Source organism: Macaca thibetana, chromosome 14 (genome assembly GCF_024542745.1).
Source record: "Macaca thibetana thibetana isolate TM-01 chromosome 14, ASM2454274v1, whole genome shotgun sequence".
NCBI classification, from domain to species: domain Eukaryota; kingdom Metazoa; phylum Chordata; class Mammalia; order Primates; family Cercopithecidae; genus Macaca; species Macaca thibetana.
The window spans coordinates 49,221,073-49,238,648 of NC_065591.1; the positions used below are offsets into that span (position 1 = coordinate 49,221,073).

At 34.5% G+C, this 17,576-nt stretch overlaps 1 protein-coding gene across 35 annotated transcripts in view; it reads left to right on the top strand.

The window, feature by feature from the left end:
* The window catches only part of SOX6 (SRY-box transcription factor 6), a 784,476-nt gene that overhangs the window by 501,932 nt on the left and 264,968 nt on the right, over positions 1-17,576 (top strand). For 34 of the 35 annotated variants that reach the window (XM_050759333.1, XM_050759335.1, XM_050759331.1 and 31 more), the window contains one exon: positions 15,943-16,032. In XM_050759333.1, coding sequence (XP_050615290.1) covers positions 15,943-16,032 — 90 coding nt within the window. Of the gene's footprint in view, positions 1-15,942; positions 16,033-17,576 lie in introns of those variants that run through there. The other variant, XM_050759359.1, reaches the window with a different exon arrangement.

Below are 17,576 nucleotides of genomic sequence, written 5' to 3' on the forward strand. Positions count from 1 at the left end.
ACCCACATCTCATCTTGAATTGTAGTTCCCATAATCTTTATGTGTCATGAGAGAGATCCAGTGGGAGGTATTGAATCATGGAGGCAGTTTCCTCCATGCTATTCTCATGATAGTAAGTTCTCACGAGAGCTGCTGGGTTTTGTTGTTGTGTTGGAGTCTCGCTCTGTCACCCATGCTGGAGTGCAGTGGCGCGATCTCGACTCACTGCAAGCTCCGCCTCCCAGGTTTGCACCATTCTCCTGCCTCAGCCTCCTGAGTAGCTGGGACTACAGGTGCCCACCACCATGCCCGGCTAATTTTTTGTATTTTTAGTAGAGATGGGGTTACACCATGTTAGCCAGGATAGTCTGGATCTCCTGACCTCGTGATATGCCTGCCTCGGCCTCCCAAAGTGCTGGGATTACAGGCAATAGCCACCACACCTGGCCGAGATCTGATGGTTTTATAAGCAGCTTCCCCCTTCACTGAGCTCTCATTCTTCTCCTTCCTTGCTGCTATGTGAAGAAGGATGTGTTTGCTTCCCCTTCCACCATGACTGTATGTTTCCTGAGGCTTCCCCAGCCCTGCGGAACTGTGATTCCATTAAATCTCTTAAATTACCCAGTCTCAGGCAGTTCTTTCAGTAGTGTGAGAATGTACTAATGCAGTAAATTGGTACTGGTAGAGTGGTGTGCTGCTATAAAGATACCCAAAAATGTGGAAGTGACTTTGGAACTGGATAACAGGCGGAGGTTGGAACAGTTTGGAGTGCTCAAAAGAAGATAGGAAGATGTGGAAAAGTTTGGAACTTCCTAGCGACTTGTTGAATGGCTTTGACCAAAATTCTGATAGTGATATGGGCAGTGAAGTACAGGCTGAAGTTGGCTCAGATGGAGATAAGGAACTTGTTGGGAACTGGAGCAAAGGTGACTCTTGTTTTGCATTAGAGAGACTGGCAGCATTTTTCCCTGCCCTAGAGATTTGTGGAACTTTCAACTTGAGAATGATGCTTTAAGATATCTGGCAGAAGAAATTTCTAAGTGGCAAAGTGTTCAAGAAGAGGTAGAGCATAAAAGTTTGGTAAATTTTCAGCCTAATGATGCAATAGAAAAGAAAAACCTATTTTCTCAGGAGAAATTCAAGCCTGCTGCAGAAATTTGCATACGTAACAAGGAGCCAAAATTTTTTTCCTTTTTTTTCTTTTTCTTTCTTTTCTTTTTCTTTTTCTTTTTTTTTTTGAGACAGTCTGTTGCCCAGGCTGGAGTGCAGTGGTACGATCTTGGCTCACTGCAGCCTCCGCCTTCTGGGTTCAAGGGATTCTCTTGCCTCAGCCTCCTGAGTAGCTGGGACTACAGGCATGTGCCACCATGCCCAGCTAATTTTCTTTCTGTATTTTTAGTAGAGATGGGGTTTCGCCGTGATAGCTGGGATTGTCTAGATCTCCTGACATCATAATCTGCCTCCCTTGGGCTCCCAGATGCTGGGATTACAGGCGTGAGCCACCGTGCCCAGCCAGAGCCAAATATTAATCTCTGAGACAATGGGGAAAATGTCTCCAGAGCATGTCAGAGACCTTCACAGCAGCCCCTACCATCACAGACCCAGAGGCCTAGGAGGGAAAAATGGTTTTGTAGGCCAGGCCCAAGGCTCCCCTGCTCTGTGTAGCCTTGGGACATGAAGCCCTGCATTCCAGCTGCTTCTGCTCCAGCTGTGGCTACAAGGGGCAAAAGTATAGCTCAGGCTGTTGCTTCAGAGGGTGCAAGGTCCAAACCTTGGCAGCTTTCATGTGGTGTTGGGTCTGAGGGTGCACTGTAGTCTAGAATTGAGGTTTTGGAAACTTTGCCTAGATTTCGGAGTATGTATGGAAACACCAGGATGTCCGGGTAGAATTTTGCTGCAGAGGTGGAACTGTCATGGAGAACCTATGATAGGGCAGTGTGGAAGGAAAATGTGGGATTGGAACCCCTACACAGAGTCCCCACTGGGGCACTGCCTAGTAGAACTGTGAGAAGATGGCCACCATTCTCAAGACCCCAAAATGGTAGATCCATCGACAGCTTGCACCGTGTACCTGTAAAGCCACAGACACTCAATGCCAGCCACTGAAAGCAGCCAGGGGTTGGGCTTTACCTTGCAAAGCCATAGGGGTGGAGTTGTCCAAGGCCATGGAAGCCTACCTTTTGTATCTGCATGACCTGGATGTGAGACATGAAGTCAAAGGAAGTCATTTTGGAACTTTAAGGTTTAATGACTGCCTTATTGGATTTCAGACTTGCATGGGGCCTGTAACCCTTTTGTTTTGGCTAATTTCTCCCATTTGGAAGGGGTGTATTTACTCAATGCCTGTACCACTATTGTATCTAGGAAGTAACTAACTTGCTTTAGATTTTACAGGCTCATAGGCAGAAGGGACTTTCCTTGTCTCAGATGAGACTTTGAACTTAGACTTTTGAGTTAATGCTGTAGTGAGTTAAGACTTTGGGGACTGTTGGAAGGGCATGATTGTGTTTTGAAATGTGAGGACATGAGTTTTGGGAGGGATCGGGGCAAAATGATATGGTTTGACTGTGTCCCCACCCAAATATCATCTTGAATTGTAGTTCTTTTAATCCCCATGTGTTGTGGAAGGGACCTGGTGGGGGGTAATTGTAGGTGGTTTACCCTATTCTATTCTTGTGACAGTAAGTTCTCATAAGATCTTATGGTTTTATAAGGGGCTTCCCACTTTATTCAGTTCTCATTCTTCTCCTTCCTGTCACCATGTGAAGATGGACATGTTTGTTTTCCCTTCTGCCGTGATTATAAATTTCCTGAGGCCTCCCAAGCCCTGCAGAACTGTGAGTCAATTAAAACTCTTTTTTTTATAAATTACCCAGTCTCAGGCAGTTTTTTTATAGCAGCATGAGAATGGACTAATACAGAAAGGAAATCAGTATATTGAGATGTCTGCATTTCCATATGTATTGCAGCACTACTACTCACAATAGCCAAATACAGAGTCAGCCTAAGGGTCCATCAATAGATGAATGGATATAAAATGTGGTACATGGCACATATATACAACAAATATTATTCAGCAATAAAAAGGAATGAAATCTTGTTGTTTACAACAACATGGATCGAACAATAGGATATTACGTTAAGAAAAATAAGTCAGGCACAGAAAGATATTTGTCACATATTCTCACTCATATGTGAGAGCTTAAAAAACAAATGAACTCACGGACATAGTAGAATGGTGATTACCAGTAGCTGGGAAGGATAATGGGGAGCAGGGGATAAAATAGGGAGAGTTAATGGGTACAAAAGTGTATATAATGAAAAAGAGCTCGTATATGGTAGCACAGGAGGGTTTCTATAGTTAATGATAATTTGCTATGTATTTAAAAATAACTAGAATAATAGAATTGGAATGTTTCTAACACAAAGAAATGGCAAATACTTAAGGTAATGAATACCACAGTTACCTTGATTTGATTTTTACACATTGCATGCTTGTATCAAAACATCACATGTACCTGTAAATATATACAACTATTATGTGCCCATAATAATGAACAATTAACAATAAATAAATTTGTTAAAAAATGTAATCCTTTAGATCCAAGAAGTATAAACACAGAGAAGAGTGTATACCAAAGCACATCAAAATCAAATGGCTGGAAACAAATGAAAGAGAGTCTTAGAAGTAGCCAAAGATAGGTTATATACAGTGGAACAAAGATAGGAATGATTCCTCACATCAGAGCCAATTCAGTTAAATATCACAATGACATATTTTGAAGTCCTAAAAAAATTGCAACCTACAATTTTATAATTAGAAAAAATATTCACATCTGAAGGCGAAATAAAGACATTAAAGAAAAAAGTTCAGACAATTTATTGCTAGTAGGTTTTAATTATAAAAATTTTAAAGAAATTTCTTCAGGCTGAAGAAAATAATGCTAGATGGAAACTTAGATTTTAAAAAGTAATGAAGATTACTGTAAATGGTGACTCTGGAGTCATATGACATTTAATTTCTAATGATTAATTTTCTTAAAATATGATTGATTCCATAGAATAAACAATAACCATATATGAGGTTTTAAACATATAGAACTAATGCCTATGACAGCAATAATACAAAATAAAAGTGTTTTAATGTTCCTTACTTCATATTTGAAATGGTATATTATTTGAAGGTAGAGTATTATAAGTTAAGGATGCATATAATAAACCCTGGATCAATCATTTAAATAATGAAATAAAGAGGTATAGTTAATAAACCAATAGAGGAGATAAGTAGAATTGTAAACAAAAAATAATAATTAAAAAGCCAGGAAAAGAGGAACAAAGGAACAAAGGACAGATTAAAAATAGGAAGATGGTAGACTTAACAATCATTACATTAAATCTAAATGGACGAATTATACAAATTTTTAAAAGGCAGAGATTATCAGATTGGATTAACAAAAAACAAGACCCAATTAATATGCTGACTACAAGAGACATAATAAAGATGTAAATATGTTAAAAGGGTTTTTGAAGATGTACCATGAAAACACTAATGATAAGAAGGCTTAAAAGGCTTTATTAATATAAAAGTAGACTCCAGGAGAAGGAATATTATCAGAGATAAAGAAGGACATTTCATAATGATTAAAGGTTCAATTAACCAAGAAGACATAATATTTCTGCATGTATACATCTATTAATAATAATAGAACCTCAAAATACATGAAGCAAAATATTGCATAACCAAAAGAAGAAAAAGACACAGCCACAATCTAAGTATTCTTGGTCATTTTAACACACATCTTTTAGAATTTGATAAAACAAGTAGACAGAAAAATCTATAAGAATGTAGAACACCTGAACAAAATTATCAACTTAACCTAATTGATGTTGCTAGAACACTACACTAAAAAATATCTGGGTAATTATTATTTTCAAGGAATAAGGAACATCCCCAAGATAAGGCATATGCCGTACTATAAAACAAATCTCAAATGTAAAATGACTGAAACTATAATGGGTATATTTTCTGACATGGAAATGAATTACAAATCAATAAGAAAAGGAAACATTTTTAAATTCAAATTATTTGGCAGTTAAACCACATATTTCTAAATAAATCATTTACCAGAAAGAAGAAAGAACAAGGAAAATTATAAAATATTTTAAACTAAATGATAATGAAAACCCAACCTAATAAAATGTATGGGATGCAGCTAAAGTAACACTTAGAAGGAAATTTATATCTTTAAATGCTAATATTAAATATAATCCTAAAATTTTCCTGTAAATTCAAGACAAATTCAATCAGAATTCCAGAAAATCTTTTTTTTTTTTTTGGTAGGCAAACCAATTCTAAAATTTATCTGAAAATACAAAGGACTTAGCATAGCTAAAACAAATTTGAAATAGAAGAACAGATTCTTATTCCATGTGATTTCAAGACTTATTATAAGGCTGCAACAATGAAGACAGTTTGGTATTATAGTAAGGATAATGAATTGATTAATAGAACAGAAAAGAGAATTAAGAAATAGATCTACAAACACACACACACAAACACACACACACACACATACACACTCTACACATAGTCTTTTTATTTTCAACAGTTAAGCCAAGATAATTCATTGGGAAAAAAATGATCTTTTTGACAAATGATGCTGGAACAACTGGATATTTATATGAAAGAAAATTAATTTTATCTTTTACCTCATAGCATACATACAAAATAAATTAAAATTGATCATAGACCTAAATGTAAAACTAAATTCTAAAGTTTCTTGAAGAAAACATAGAAAAAAAGTTTGTGATATTAATATAGACAAAGATTTCTTAGAATCCAGAAAATACTAGTCATTAAAAATTTGATAATTAAATCACATTAAAGTGAAAACTCTAGCTCCTCAAAAGACACCTTGTGAAAACCAAAAGGCATGCTGTAGACTAGGTAAAAATATTTACATTACATATATTTGAGAGGTGACTTCACAACCCAATGTAAAAATGGGCAAAATATATATGAATGGTCAAAAAACATATGAAAATATGCTCAATATCTTAGTCATTAAGGAAATATAAATAAAACTACATTAAAATACCACTTTATACCCTCTGGGATGACTAAATTAAACTGCTAACACTAAGACATATTGTTGAGGATATGAAACAACTAGAATGCTCATACATTGTTGGTGGAAGTATAAAATGATGCAACCACTTTGGAAAACCTTTTGGCAGTTTATAAAAATAAAGTCAGGCATATAGCTACCCCACTTTTAGAGGAAATTCAATTTTTAAAGGGGGAAAAAATATAGTCATAAAAAGACTTGTGAATGAATTTGTATATTAGTTTTATTTCTAATACCTCTAAACTGAAAACAACCCACATGTCCATAGACAGATGAATAGATACACATTATACAGACATTATGTGTTGTATTCATAAAAAGGAAATTAATAAAGAGGACCAGACTACTAATTCATGCTACAACATGAATGAATCTCAAAAACTTTATGCTGAATGAATGAATTCATATCCAAAAAAGAATATATTGTATACTTTCATTTTTATGAAATTCAAGAATAGGCAAAATTATTTTTAGTGATAGAAATCATATCAGTGGTTGCCTGAGTCCAGGAGCATGGATGATTGCCTGGAAAGGGAGCATAAGATAACTTTTTAGAAATGTTCTGTATCTTCTTTTGGGGGGGGGGGGTACAGCTACATGAATATATAATTTGTCAAAACTTATTAAATTTATATTTTAAATGGGTGCATTTTATTATATGTAAATTATATGTGAATATAGTTAATTTAAAAATCTAGTTTTATAGCTGCTTGACACACAATAGTCATGATCTTTTTTTTGTGTATCAGGGAATTAGTTTTAGCATTTATGTGCAGAGCTCTGGGTTAAGCATTATGGAAAAACACAAAGTGGTATCAGAAACATTCCCTGACCATCAAGAAACGTAATATGTAGTTATATTGTGGTATAGATAAATACTAGTGTTGGTAGATATAAAAGCAGTCATAAAATTCAGAGTTAAATGAGTTGATTGAGTTGATTGATAGATGAGAAGAATATAAAAAAATACAGTGCCTGACAGATATGTGCTCAGCAAGTGTTAATTATTTTCCTTGAGGAGATGAGAAGTTATGTTTGAAGTGATGAATCAAGGCATGATTGAGGAGGTGGCATTTGATGTAGGCACAGTAGAATAGGAGGGTTTTTCATAAGTGTCAAAAAGTGGGGAGACATTCAAGTCAGGAGGATGTGGTGATCAAAGAGGGGAAGTGAAAAAGCACAGGTATGTACAGTGGAGACAGGCATGCTTGGTGTACTCATTTGGACAAAAAGAAGAGTTTCATGTAAATGGAATAATAGGAAATTAAGCACCAGGGTCAAACTATAAAGGGTCCTTAAAACCAAATTGAGGAATATAACCTTGTTTTAAATTGATCTTTTGTGGATTGCCGATATATAAAGTAAAATAGATAAAAATTGACATTTTATCAGTAAAATCTTATTTTATAATTTAATATTATGACATTAAATATAAAGTCAATTAATCAGAACAGTGAAGCTGTTTTGAACACATAACTTTAAAGTCAGGGACTGCTGATCTCAGATGAAAGGTTTGTTTTTTGTTTTTTTTTTTTTTAAATGAGCCTCAGTTTTCACTCAATTTCTGCTGTGTTTTCTTTTGGTTGCATCATGTTGAGAAAGTCCTAATTTATATAGACAAGTTATTGTAAGTAGCAATGCTATAAACATTTGCCTTAAGGTCTTTGTATATCTTTCAATGAAGCAAGAAGTTTATTTCAAAGTACAGTCACATGTTGCTTGACAATGAGGATACATTCAGAGAAATGCATTCCTAGGCAATTTCATTGTCATGCAAACATCATAGAGAGTACTTACACAAACCTAGATGGTATGGCCTAGTACATACCTAGGCTATATAGTATAACCTATTGCCCTTATGCTACAAACCTGTGCAGCATGTTACTATACTAAATACTGTAGGCAGTTGTAACCCAATGGTAAATAATTGTGGATCTAAAGATAGAAAAGGTACAGTAAAAATATGATGTTATAATCTTATAGAAGACTACCATTGTATGTGGAGTTTGTCTTTATGCAGCTCATGACTGTATACATAATAAATATTTTAATGTGGTAGTACACATTAACTCTTTGGTGGTTTCCAGATGCTTAACATTTAGAATATAACACATTCGTGTATGTATGACACTTTTGGTTATGGTTTTCATAATGTTTAGATTTTTTTTAAGTTGCAACTTGCAGAAACCCAACTCAAATTAATAGGAATGTATTGGCTTACATTACCAAAAGCCCAGGAATAAAATTCAGTTTTATCTGTTTTGGGATGTAAGTGTGCTAACATGATGTAAAGATTTTTTTCTCTATCCATTATTATTGCTGCTCCTTCTGCTTTTCTTGGTATTTTTGGCTTCATTCACTCTTATTGCAGGCAGGCTCTATCTATGTGCCAGGTGGGATGGTCATGACTGTTCGAGATCCACATGTTTACAGCTTCCAACCTGAGCGTGAGAGAGCCTTTAGATAGTTCCAGCAGGTAATTCTGATTGGATCAAATTTCTCTTTGTGTGGCTAGGGGGAGCAGTAGAAGGCAAGCAACACAGAACTATGACCACTCTCATCAAGACAACAGCAGTCAGAAATATTTTCCCAAATAAACCAAAATAAAGAATATAGGACACACTGGATGCAAAAATGATTATTTCCACAGAAATTAGAATACAGTTTAAAAAAGTGAAGTATATATTTTAAAAAGTAAAAATAAAACAAATAGTTGTAGAACTCAAAGAGCAGAAGCAGAAAATAGGGTATAGAGAAGATGTCACGATGAGTAATATTTTAGCAACATGGACAGCCATAGTTTCTAATGGAACATTTTTATTCCATTAAAATTGTGGCACTGGCCGGGCGCGGTGGATCAAGCCTGTAATCCCAGCTCTTTGGGAGGCCGAGACGGGCGGATCACGAGGTCAGGAGATCGAGACCATCCTGGCTAACATGGTGAAACCCCGTCTCTACTAAAAATACAAAAAACTAGCCGGGCGAAGTGGCGAGCGCCTGTAGTCCCAGCTACTCGGGAGGCTGAGGCAGGAGAATGGTGTAAACCCGGGAGGCGGAGCTTGCAGTGAGCTGAGATCCGGCCACTGCACTCCAGCCCAGGCGACAGAGCGAGACTCCGTCTCAAAAACAAAAACAAAAACAAAAACAAAAAAAAAAAATTGTGGCACATTTGAAGGCCTTCTGGGCAAAATACTACAGTGAAAAACCAAGGCTTCAGCCTGCACATGTACTTCTGATAGATGAAAATAAAACTTACCTTGGAAGGAATTACCTTATGAGTTCAACAGTAATTTTAGGAAACCGTTACCTATTCATTAGTGGATGGTATTCAGAAAAGGAGAGCTTGTAATTCAAACAAAATAAAGCATTATGGAAAAAGAGTTGTGGAGGAAAGGAAAACCAGCATAAGTGAGTGTGAACAGGAGAACTGGCAGTTGAACACTGTTGGTTTTCATTGCAATATGTGGGATTTTTTGCACCCCTCTCCAAAGAATTAGAGTGTCTTATTTCATTTCTAAAGCAAATAATAAGTAGAAAATTTTTTATTTTTCACTTTTGGATGCTACATTGTGGGGACAGTCAAACCTCTGTTCAAATAATGATTTAAATAGTCATGTCAGCAAATCAAGCACTGAACTGAAGTTGGGACTCTGCCACCAACATTTTGACATTGGCAAGGCAGGTGACTTCCTTATCTTGACTCTGTTTTCTCATTTCTGAAATGAGGGTATTGATCTTTATGATCATTGAAGTCTTTTTTAGCTATAGCAGCAGGCCATAAGTTTCTGAATCACCTGCTATATGTTTCCCTCTTTTTCTAGATTGGCATTGGTAGCAGTTGTGCTTTGAAGGAAATGTCAGAAGCAGTTGCTTTTGAACAATTCCTGTTATTGTTATAGGTATTAGGCAGCCTTGGAAAGCAGATAAAAGAGGTACCTCTTACGTGCACTGATAGAACAATGTGACTTTCACTGACATACATTAAGTAGTGGTTTTAAAGAATGCCTATGAAAAAAAATCTAAGACTTTGGCAGATAAAAATTGTGTATAGAGAGAATATTGTACTGATTATGATGATGTCTGTATGTGTATGTGCAGGTTTCAAATGTGGTGTGGGACTTTTTCTTCCTTATGAGCATGCCAGAATCTTGCATCTAACAGTTCTAATTACATTTCCAATAGCTTCCACTGCCACACACACACACACACACACAAACTGTATTATCTAGTAAAGTGGTTTTGGAATTAACATTTTTCCTGGAAGGAATATATCTGATTTAATGACCAAATCGTTTTAAGGCAGCACAACAAAATTTCACAGGAACTAAATCTATTTTTTCACACCGATCATGCATGTTTTACTCAAGCATTGAGTCATTAGCATGTTTATAATGGTTCTAATTTAGCACAACATTTTCTGAATTTTATCCTTGAGTCATTTACAAATTGTTCATATTGAGTAAACAAAGGAAACAGATTGCATTTTATACTTAGTAATTTATCTGAAAGAAGAGGGGAGGGTTAATTGTTTTAAAGTTTTGGTCTGTTTGGGGAAGTGAGCCTGCTTTTTCATTGCTAGGCATAAATGCCATTTCTCATCTTTTTGGTAATGGGGGAGGGGTGTTATGGAGGAGTAAAATGAAAAATTAGGACCAGGACAAGATTGGCCACTCCCAGAGGGGAGTGTGGAGCAAAAGGGGAGCTGGCACGAGATTATCCAAAACAGTTGGTGCATTCCTTAATGATCAAGTGCTTGAGAAGTCCAGCTCTTCCTGGCAGAGCATCTGTGTTGATGTTTATATCATTGCCCTGCTGTATGGGAAAGGCATGCTTTCTCTTGCTGCTTGGCTAAATATAGGACGGAATATAGCATTGTATGAGATATTTTAAGATAGCAAAAACATTTAAGAGGTTAAAGGTTTGACTTTTGGATCAAAAAAGATCAGTAATATAACTCATGGTGTTACTTGCAGACTGGATTTTATCTAGAGTTTGTTAGTGATTTGTACTCTTGGTTAGGGAAGTTATTCTAGGTTTATTTGGTGTAGTCTGAAAAACCCACTCTGCTGTCTTTTCTGTCAGCTTCCCAGCGTGAAGAGCAGGCCTGAAAACAGCCTCTATTTATACCCCCTTGTTCTTATTTGGAAAATCAGTTGTTTCATTGGAGAGAGAGGGAGAGGGGGAGAGAGAGAGAAGAGCATGAGCAGTCGTCAGGGAGTGTGCTTTGTACGTTATAGTGACTTCAAAATAAAACTGGCACATTTTAGTGTCTAATTATTTTTAGTGAGCTTGGAGGGTTTTAATTAAAATTTAAGAGTGCTCTTCAAGCTCTCCAAGTTCCAATTTTATCCCACTGTATTGTGGAGCACTTGCCACTGTGGAAAAATGTACAGTAACTGGCATGTGCAACTCTGTGTTTCCTAATGAAAAATGTGGGATGGATAATCAGTAGGGATATAAATATATTTTGCTGGATTTAATTGTAAACCAAGGTCATGGATACTTTTGATAAGTTATCATTGTTCTTGGATAAATAGAAAAATTTATTACATTTGAAATTTATGATTCCTATGGTAAAAATAAAAGGAATTGCTTTACCATTTTCTCAAAGTGTTAATAAGCAATAGAAAATCTGCACACAGAGCCAGCAAAAATTGTTTTCCTCACTAAAATATTTTGAAGATTTTTTTATGTTGTTTCTAGTGTTTTAGCATTTCTAAGTTTAAATATCACGAGGTAAAAGTAAAATAAGGGTTTGCTTATAGGTAGATTGTTGTAAAGTGCGATAAAGATTTGTCACATTGTCTCTTCCTCTTCCCCATGCTCTAACTTTAATGACAATGTATTTATTTATTTTTAATCTATCTGAAATACCTTTATTTTGTATAGTATAGGAGTTAATACTGCTGCAGATTTGTCTAACTAGAAGTAATTCAAATTGTTCCCCAAATGTCTTCATACAGATTAGGAAATCAATATCTCACATACTCTTTCTTTTAATTTTTCTTACATCATAAAATTAATTACTAAGTTAATTAGCAAAAACATTACTCAGCTGTGATAAAGCATACTTGACTTACCTAGCCTGAAACCTAAGTACTTAGGAAGCAGAAACATTGCTTTGTAATTTATTATGCATGATATTTTAAAAACAAAATAGTTCTGAATTCTATCTTCCTTTTCTCTCAAATTTCTTGAAAGAGAAAAGTTTCAATTTGAAAAGAGAAAGAAAAAAACCAGAAACAATGCAAGTGATAATTTATAATACATCAAAACGTTTACATCCTTGCTTAAATTATAGGTGAGAACTGAAGTCCAGCTCTTGATTTTTGATAGTACCCTTTTAATCATTATTATTTATAAAAATTAGAGAAGATAAAGTCCTGCATTTCACTGAATATATATTGGTTAATGGAAACAGATTATTTCAAAGTAAGAGGAATTAATTTTGGCATTTTCTATTTCAATACAACTTTAGCATGATGTTACTTTAGCATTATGACTTACATTTGTTTTTTAAAAATATGGACATATTATGGTGACATTTTTCATGCCGTAATGTTGTAATTCTTTATTCCCATTTCCAAAAAGCATATATTTTCTCTCCTGATTTCAGATGATGACAACTCAAAGACATTAAACTTGGAAGAGTCAAAGGCAGATAATAAATTTACTGGATATTGTTAAATTGTTTTGAGGATGGTGGCAGCATTGTAACTAATTAGTTCATTGTTTTCAAATTAATTTTGTAAAATATATTTATGTGTATAAAATAATCCAAGAGTGTCTTGGGGCTGTTCAGTCTTTTTTTTTCATTTGGAATCTTACATGATTACTGTGTTAAAGCCACTCAATGTTATCTTATTCTTTCCATGTAATGCAAACCGGCCTTCTTTACTTATTTTTACCACTCTGATTTTTGCATTTATGCTAGATCAGAATAGGGCAAAGTCTGATCTGATCAATTGCCTCTATAATACTAGTATCCCATTTATGTAGTTGACAAATGTGGCACAAAGGGAATGGATCCTTACTTTTAAGTTGTACCCATACCTGGATATTGTTTTGAGATAGAAATTTGAAAACATAAATTTTATTTGTAACTTTGTATCTATTAAATATTTTCTCATTTCAAATCAGGAACCTTTTGGTGGTAGGAATAGTGTCTTCTGCTTATACAGTGCTTAGTAACAATCCACTTCGTTTGGCTTTTTTTCTCTCATTCTACTTGCTTTACATTATTACATGGAGAATGCTTAGCACCAATTGTGGTATGCTGTAGAGGTTTGGCAGTCAGATAATGGGGTAGAATGCAGTCATTTGTCAAGAGACTTTCTTACAGGTCTTCCGGGAATCTCCTAGTCTTGAGATTAAACATTGATAAGCTTGTATGTAGTAACTTTCATTGTCCTATAGATAAAGGCAATCAGTGATTGCTATTAAATATTTTCATGGCTGAAAATGTAGATATGCAAAGGCTGCTTTATTTTTTCCCTCAGTTTCTTCTACTGAAATGGGAACTCATAAAGCTAGATTAACTGAGCATTGCAGTAAGGATTAATTTTCTGATAGGAATGCGAAACGCTTTGAAGTTACCAACCATTTTATTAATGAGTAGCTTTTATATAAAGCTGTGTCCACATGATTTGATTTATATTTGAAATGTGTGTTCCTGTTGTTCATATAGCTCTCTTTTTCTCCCATGAAGTTTTAGCATTCTTTTATTGGAGCTCTAAAAGATTTCAGGTCTATTTATAGAAATGAGAGACATATTTTAGCCTGTTTACATCCTAACATGCATTTAATCCTAGTATATGGACTTGCTCTGAATTTGTTATTATTACAAATAAATTGGGCTTTTATCTTTGACTACTATAATATATGCTTTCAACTCAAACTTTAGCTAAAAAAGTTATGCTTTTGTAATTGTATCAGTAATTATTAGCTTAGTGCACTGATATAATGTATGAAAGGGCAATAAAACAAAATTGGGTAGGATATGAAAATAAAAACTTTTTGTTGACTATTCTTATCCATAATCTAATGTTATATCAATCAATCTCAGCAATTCAAACCTGATTTGAGAAAAAGTAATCTGTGACAGGCATGGATTTGAAGAATTGCTTCCTAACTCTTAACTTAGTATTATCATTTGTATGACTTTAGCATAAAAACAAAATAGGTATAGAACAAAACATATATCTTGTTTCTGAATTTGAATAAAAAATAGTAAGAGGCTACTTCAGCAATTAAATACAACCTGAATATATGCATATGCATGTAGGCCCCATTGGAACATCACTCAGAATCCAATTTTGAAGCACAGTAGTAGATCATTTGTTGAAAACTGAGAAAATAATAGGAAATAATGGACTAAAGAAAGAAGGAAGGTAGGAAGGAAGGAAAAGGGGAGGGAAGAAGTAAGGGAATGGGCAAGGAGCTTTCATTAATAAAATCAAGCTGACTTCTATTTAGAAAGAACTTTAGCTCTGTGATAGCCAGTTCGGATGGTTGTTCTTCATCAGCCGTTTTCACAACACGCTGATCTGGATTCTATCCCTTCCTTGATTGATTGATCGTGTCACAGACAAATGTTAATTGTTTTTTCACCAATACTTTCTAACCATGCAGTGGTCTTCTCATCTCAGCCCAGGGCTCACTGTCTTCTTCTGAAGCTTATCTATCTTCTAAAGCCGTTTAGATCCATCTTGACCTTACTGTCATTTTGAAAAATTCAAGGAGGATTTAGAAGCTGGAGGAAAAAAAAAAAAAAAAAAAAAAAAAAAAAGAAGGGGAAAATACTAAAGAGATAGGTGCTGATATGAGAGAGAAAAGGCATTTAGAATTGGAGTAAATGTTTTAAATATAATTTTAAAAGGAAGTTATCAGAATTTTGACACTTGGAATGTTAAAGTTTTATGGGAGTATGCTTTGCACTAAGGATTTAGTATTTAAATCTGCATTCCCTTTTGGAAACATGACCTATTTGTTAAGATTTGAGGCTTAAAAGATACAAATAAATAGTTGTAAGCAGTAGCGCCAGTTGCAAATCCATTTGCATAGAGAGCAGAAATAACTCATTGAGAAAAATTTGGTAATTATCAGAACCTTCTAAAGTTTGGATTTCTGTAATCTTTATGAATCTTGATAAAAACAAGTGTAATTACTCCCTGTATTCTAGTGTGCTATTTAGAAATACAGTAGGGCAAATAATAAATGGTATTTATATAGGTATTTATTTAATAAAAATATGTATTGGTTTTTACATAAGAGAAAAGTTTTAGCAGTTTTTATTACTAGGGGTCAGAGAACATCTTAATTTCATTTTCTTCTTGTTTTGCTCTCATTGGATATTTTACAAAAGTTAGATTTCTTTTTTAAGAACTAAGTGGTTTCAGATTGGCCTCTTCTCTCCTGAATATCTGTTGTTTCTTGCACAGCACATACATTTTGCTTGGACTTAAAAAAAATTGCCTGGACTAAAAGGAGTATCTAATGTTAAACTCATAGGAAAGAGCTCTCTTTTCTATACTATCAATCTAAGAAATGACAAATGTGAATTGAATATTAATAGAATTATAATACTAAAATAGATTATTGAGCATTATCTTTTTTCTCCTAGATGATAGTTTAAATAATTATCTGGTGAAAATAAACTTTATGGTGGTATTTTATAATACATATTATAGAATAATGTAATTTTCTATATCCTGGGGTTCAAGCTACAGCAACAAAAACAGCTTTGTGCATTCTTAAATGAAAATTTCCCCATAAACTGACTTTCTAAATTTGTAATAAATATATATTTTTAATACTTACTTTTGTATTTTAATAGATTCCTCCTGCATGGAAAAACTACTTTCAAAAGATTGGAAGGAAAAAATGGAAAGACTAAATACCAGTGAACTTCTTGGGGAAATTAAAGGTACAACATAAAATATATTGAACATGTCAATGCAGTTATGTTATTTTGTGTAACAATGCATTTGCTGATCTTCTGTACCATAACACTAAATCTTACATCTAACATTTGATTGTACATGAGAGGGTAAGTGTATTATACGTTTCTGAGCTTTTATTCCTTGCAATGTTTACAAACTGAAAAATTTCTCCCCTTTTTGTATTAGTCTATAAACATATAACTTATGGGATATGCTGCCTCATTAATTTACTTCACAAAAAAAGTATAAAAACCTTATGTCAAAAGATGAGCAAATTAAGCTAAAGATAGTCTTAGTTTTTCCTCTTAAAATTATAATAATAGCTTAATTTATGAATCCAAATTATTTTGAATTTCTTCTAATCAAAATGAGTTGCCTGTAGCACCTTTAAAAATGTTTCTAGAATGTGCTGTACATAATGGTTTATTGGGGGATTCTGAAGCCTGTTTACCTTGGTTCAAATCCTGGCTCTATCACTGGATGAGTACTTTGGACAAGCCACTGACCTTTTTTTTTCTTTTCTTTTCTTTCTTTTCTTTTCTTTTCTTTTTTTTTTTTTTTTTGAGATAGAGACTCACTCTGTTGCCAGGCTGGAGTGCAGTGGCACGATCTCAGCTCACTGCAACCTCTGCCTCCCGGGTTCAAGTGATTCTCCTGCCTCAGGCCCCTGAGTAGCTGGGACTACAGGCATGTGCCACCATGCCCACTTAATTTTTGTATTTTTAGTAGAGACGGGTTTCACCAGGCTGACCAGGATGTTCTCGATCTCTTGACCTTGTGATCTGCCTATCTTGGCCTCCCACATTGCTGGGATTACAGGTGTGAGTCACTACGCCCGACGTTTTTCATGTTTTATAATCCTCATCTCTAAAATGAGGATAATACAAGTACTTCCTTCATAGGCTAATTAAGAGACTTAATACACGTATAGTTCTTAGAACAATACCTGGCACTTAAGAAAGTACTCATGAGTTTAAGTTTGGTGGTTATTATTAATATATACAGAGGATCCTATGTTGATTAAGCTCAAATTTCATTAGGTTTAGCATTTCATGGTCTCTGACTCAGATGAGAATAAACATCTTTACTTTTGAATATATGTGATGGATGTTATTATTTTTAGACATGTTAAGAAGTGAACTATCCCAATCCATTCAGATAGTAAGTTACCTTATCAATCGAGAGTTATACTTTTTTCCTACTAATGGAACTCTTGCTAATTCATTTATGGAGAAGAAGTGCTGTATATATATTTGCATTATGAATGAAATTCGTGATCACTCATTAACTCTGTCAATCATTACGGACAGTCATCACTGTGATTGGCACTAACGATTTGGGTGCTTAGTTACATTAGTTTTCTGAATTTATCAAACCACTTTAGTTGAATCTTCCTATTGGTCGTGGATAATATCTGAGTTAAGATGAAAATTTGATAATAATTATCTAATGTATATGTTGTTTTGAATTTACTACAGAAAATTTCCTAGTTTTCAGGTATGTCATTTTCAACTCAAATGAAGAGAAA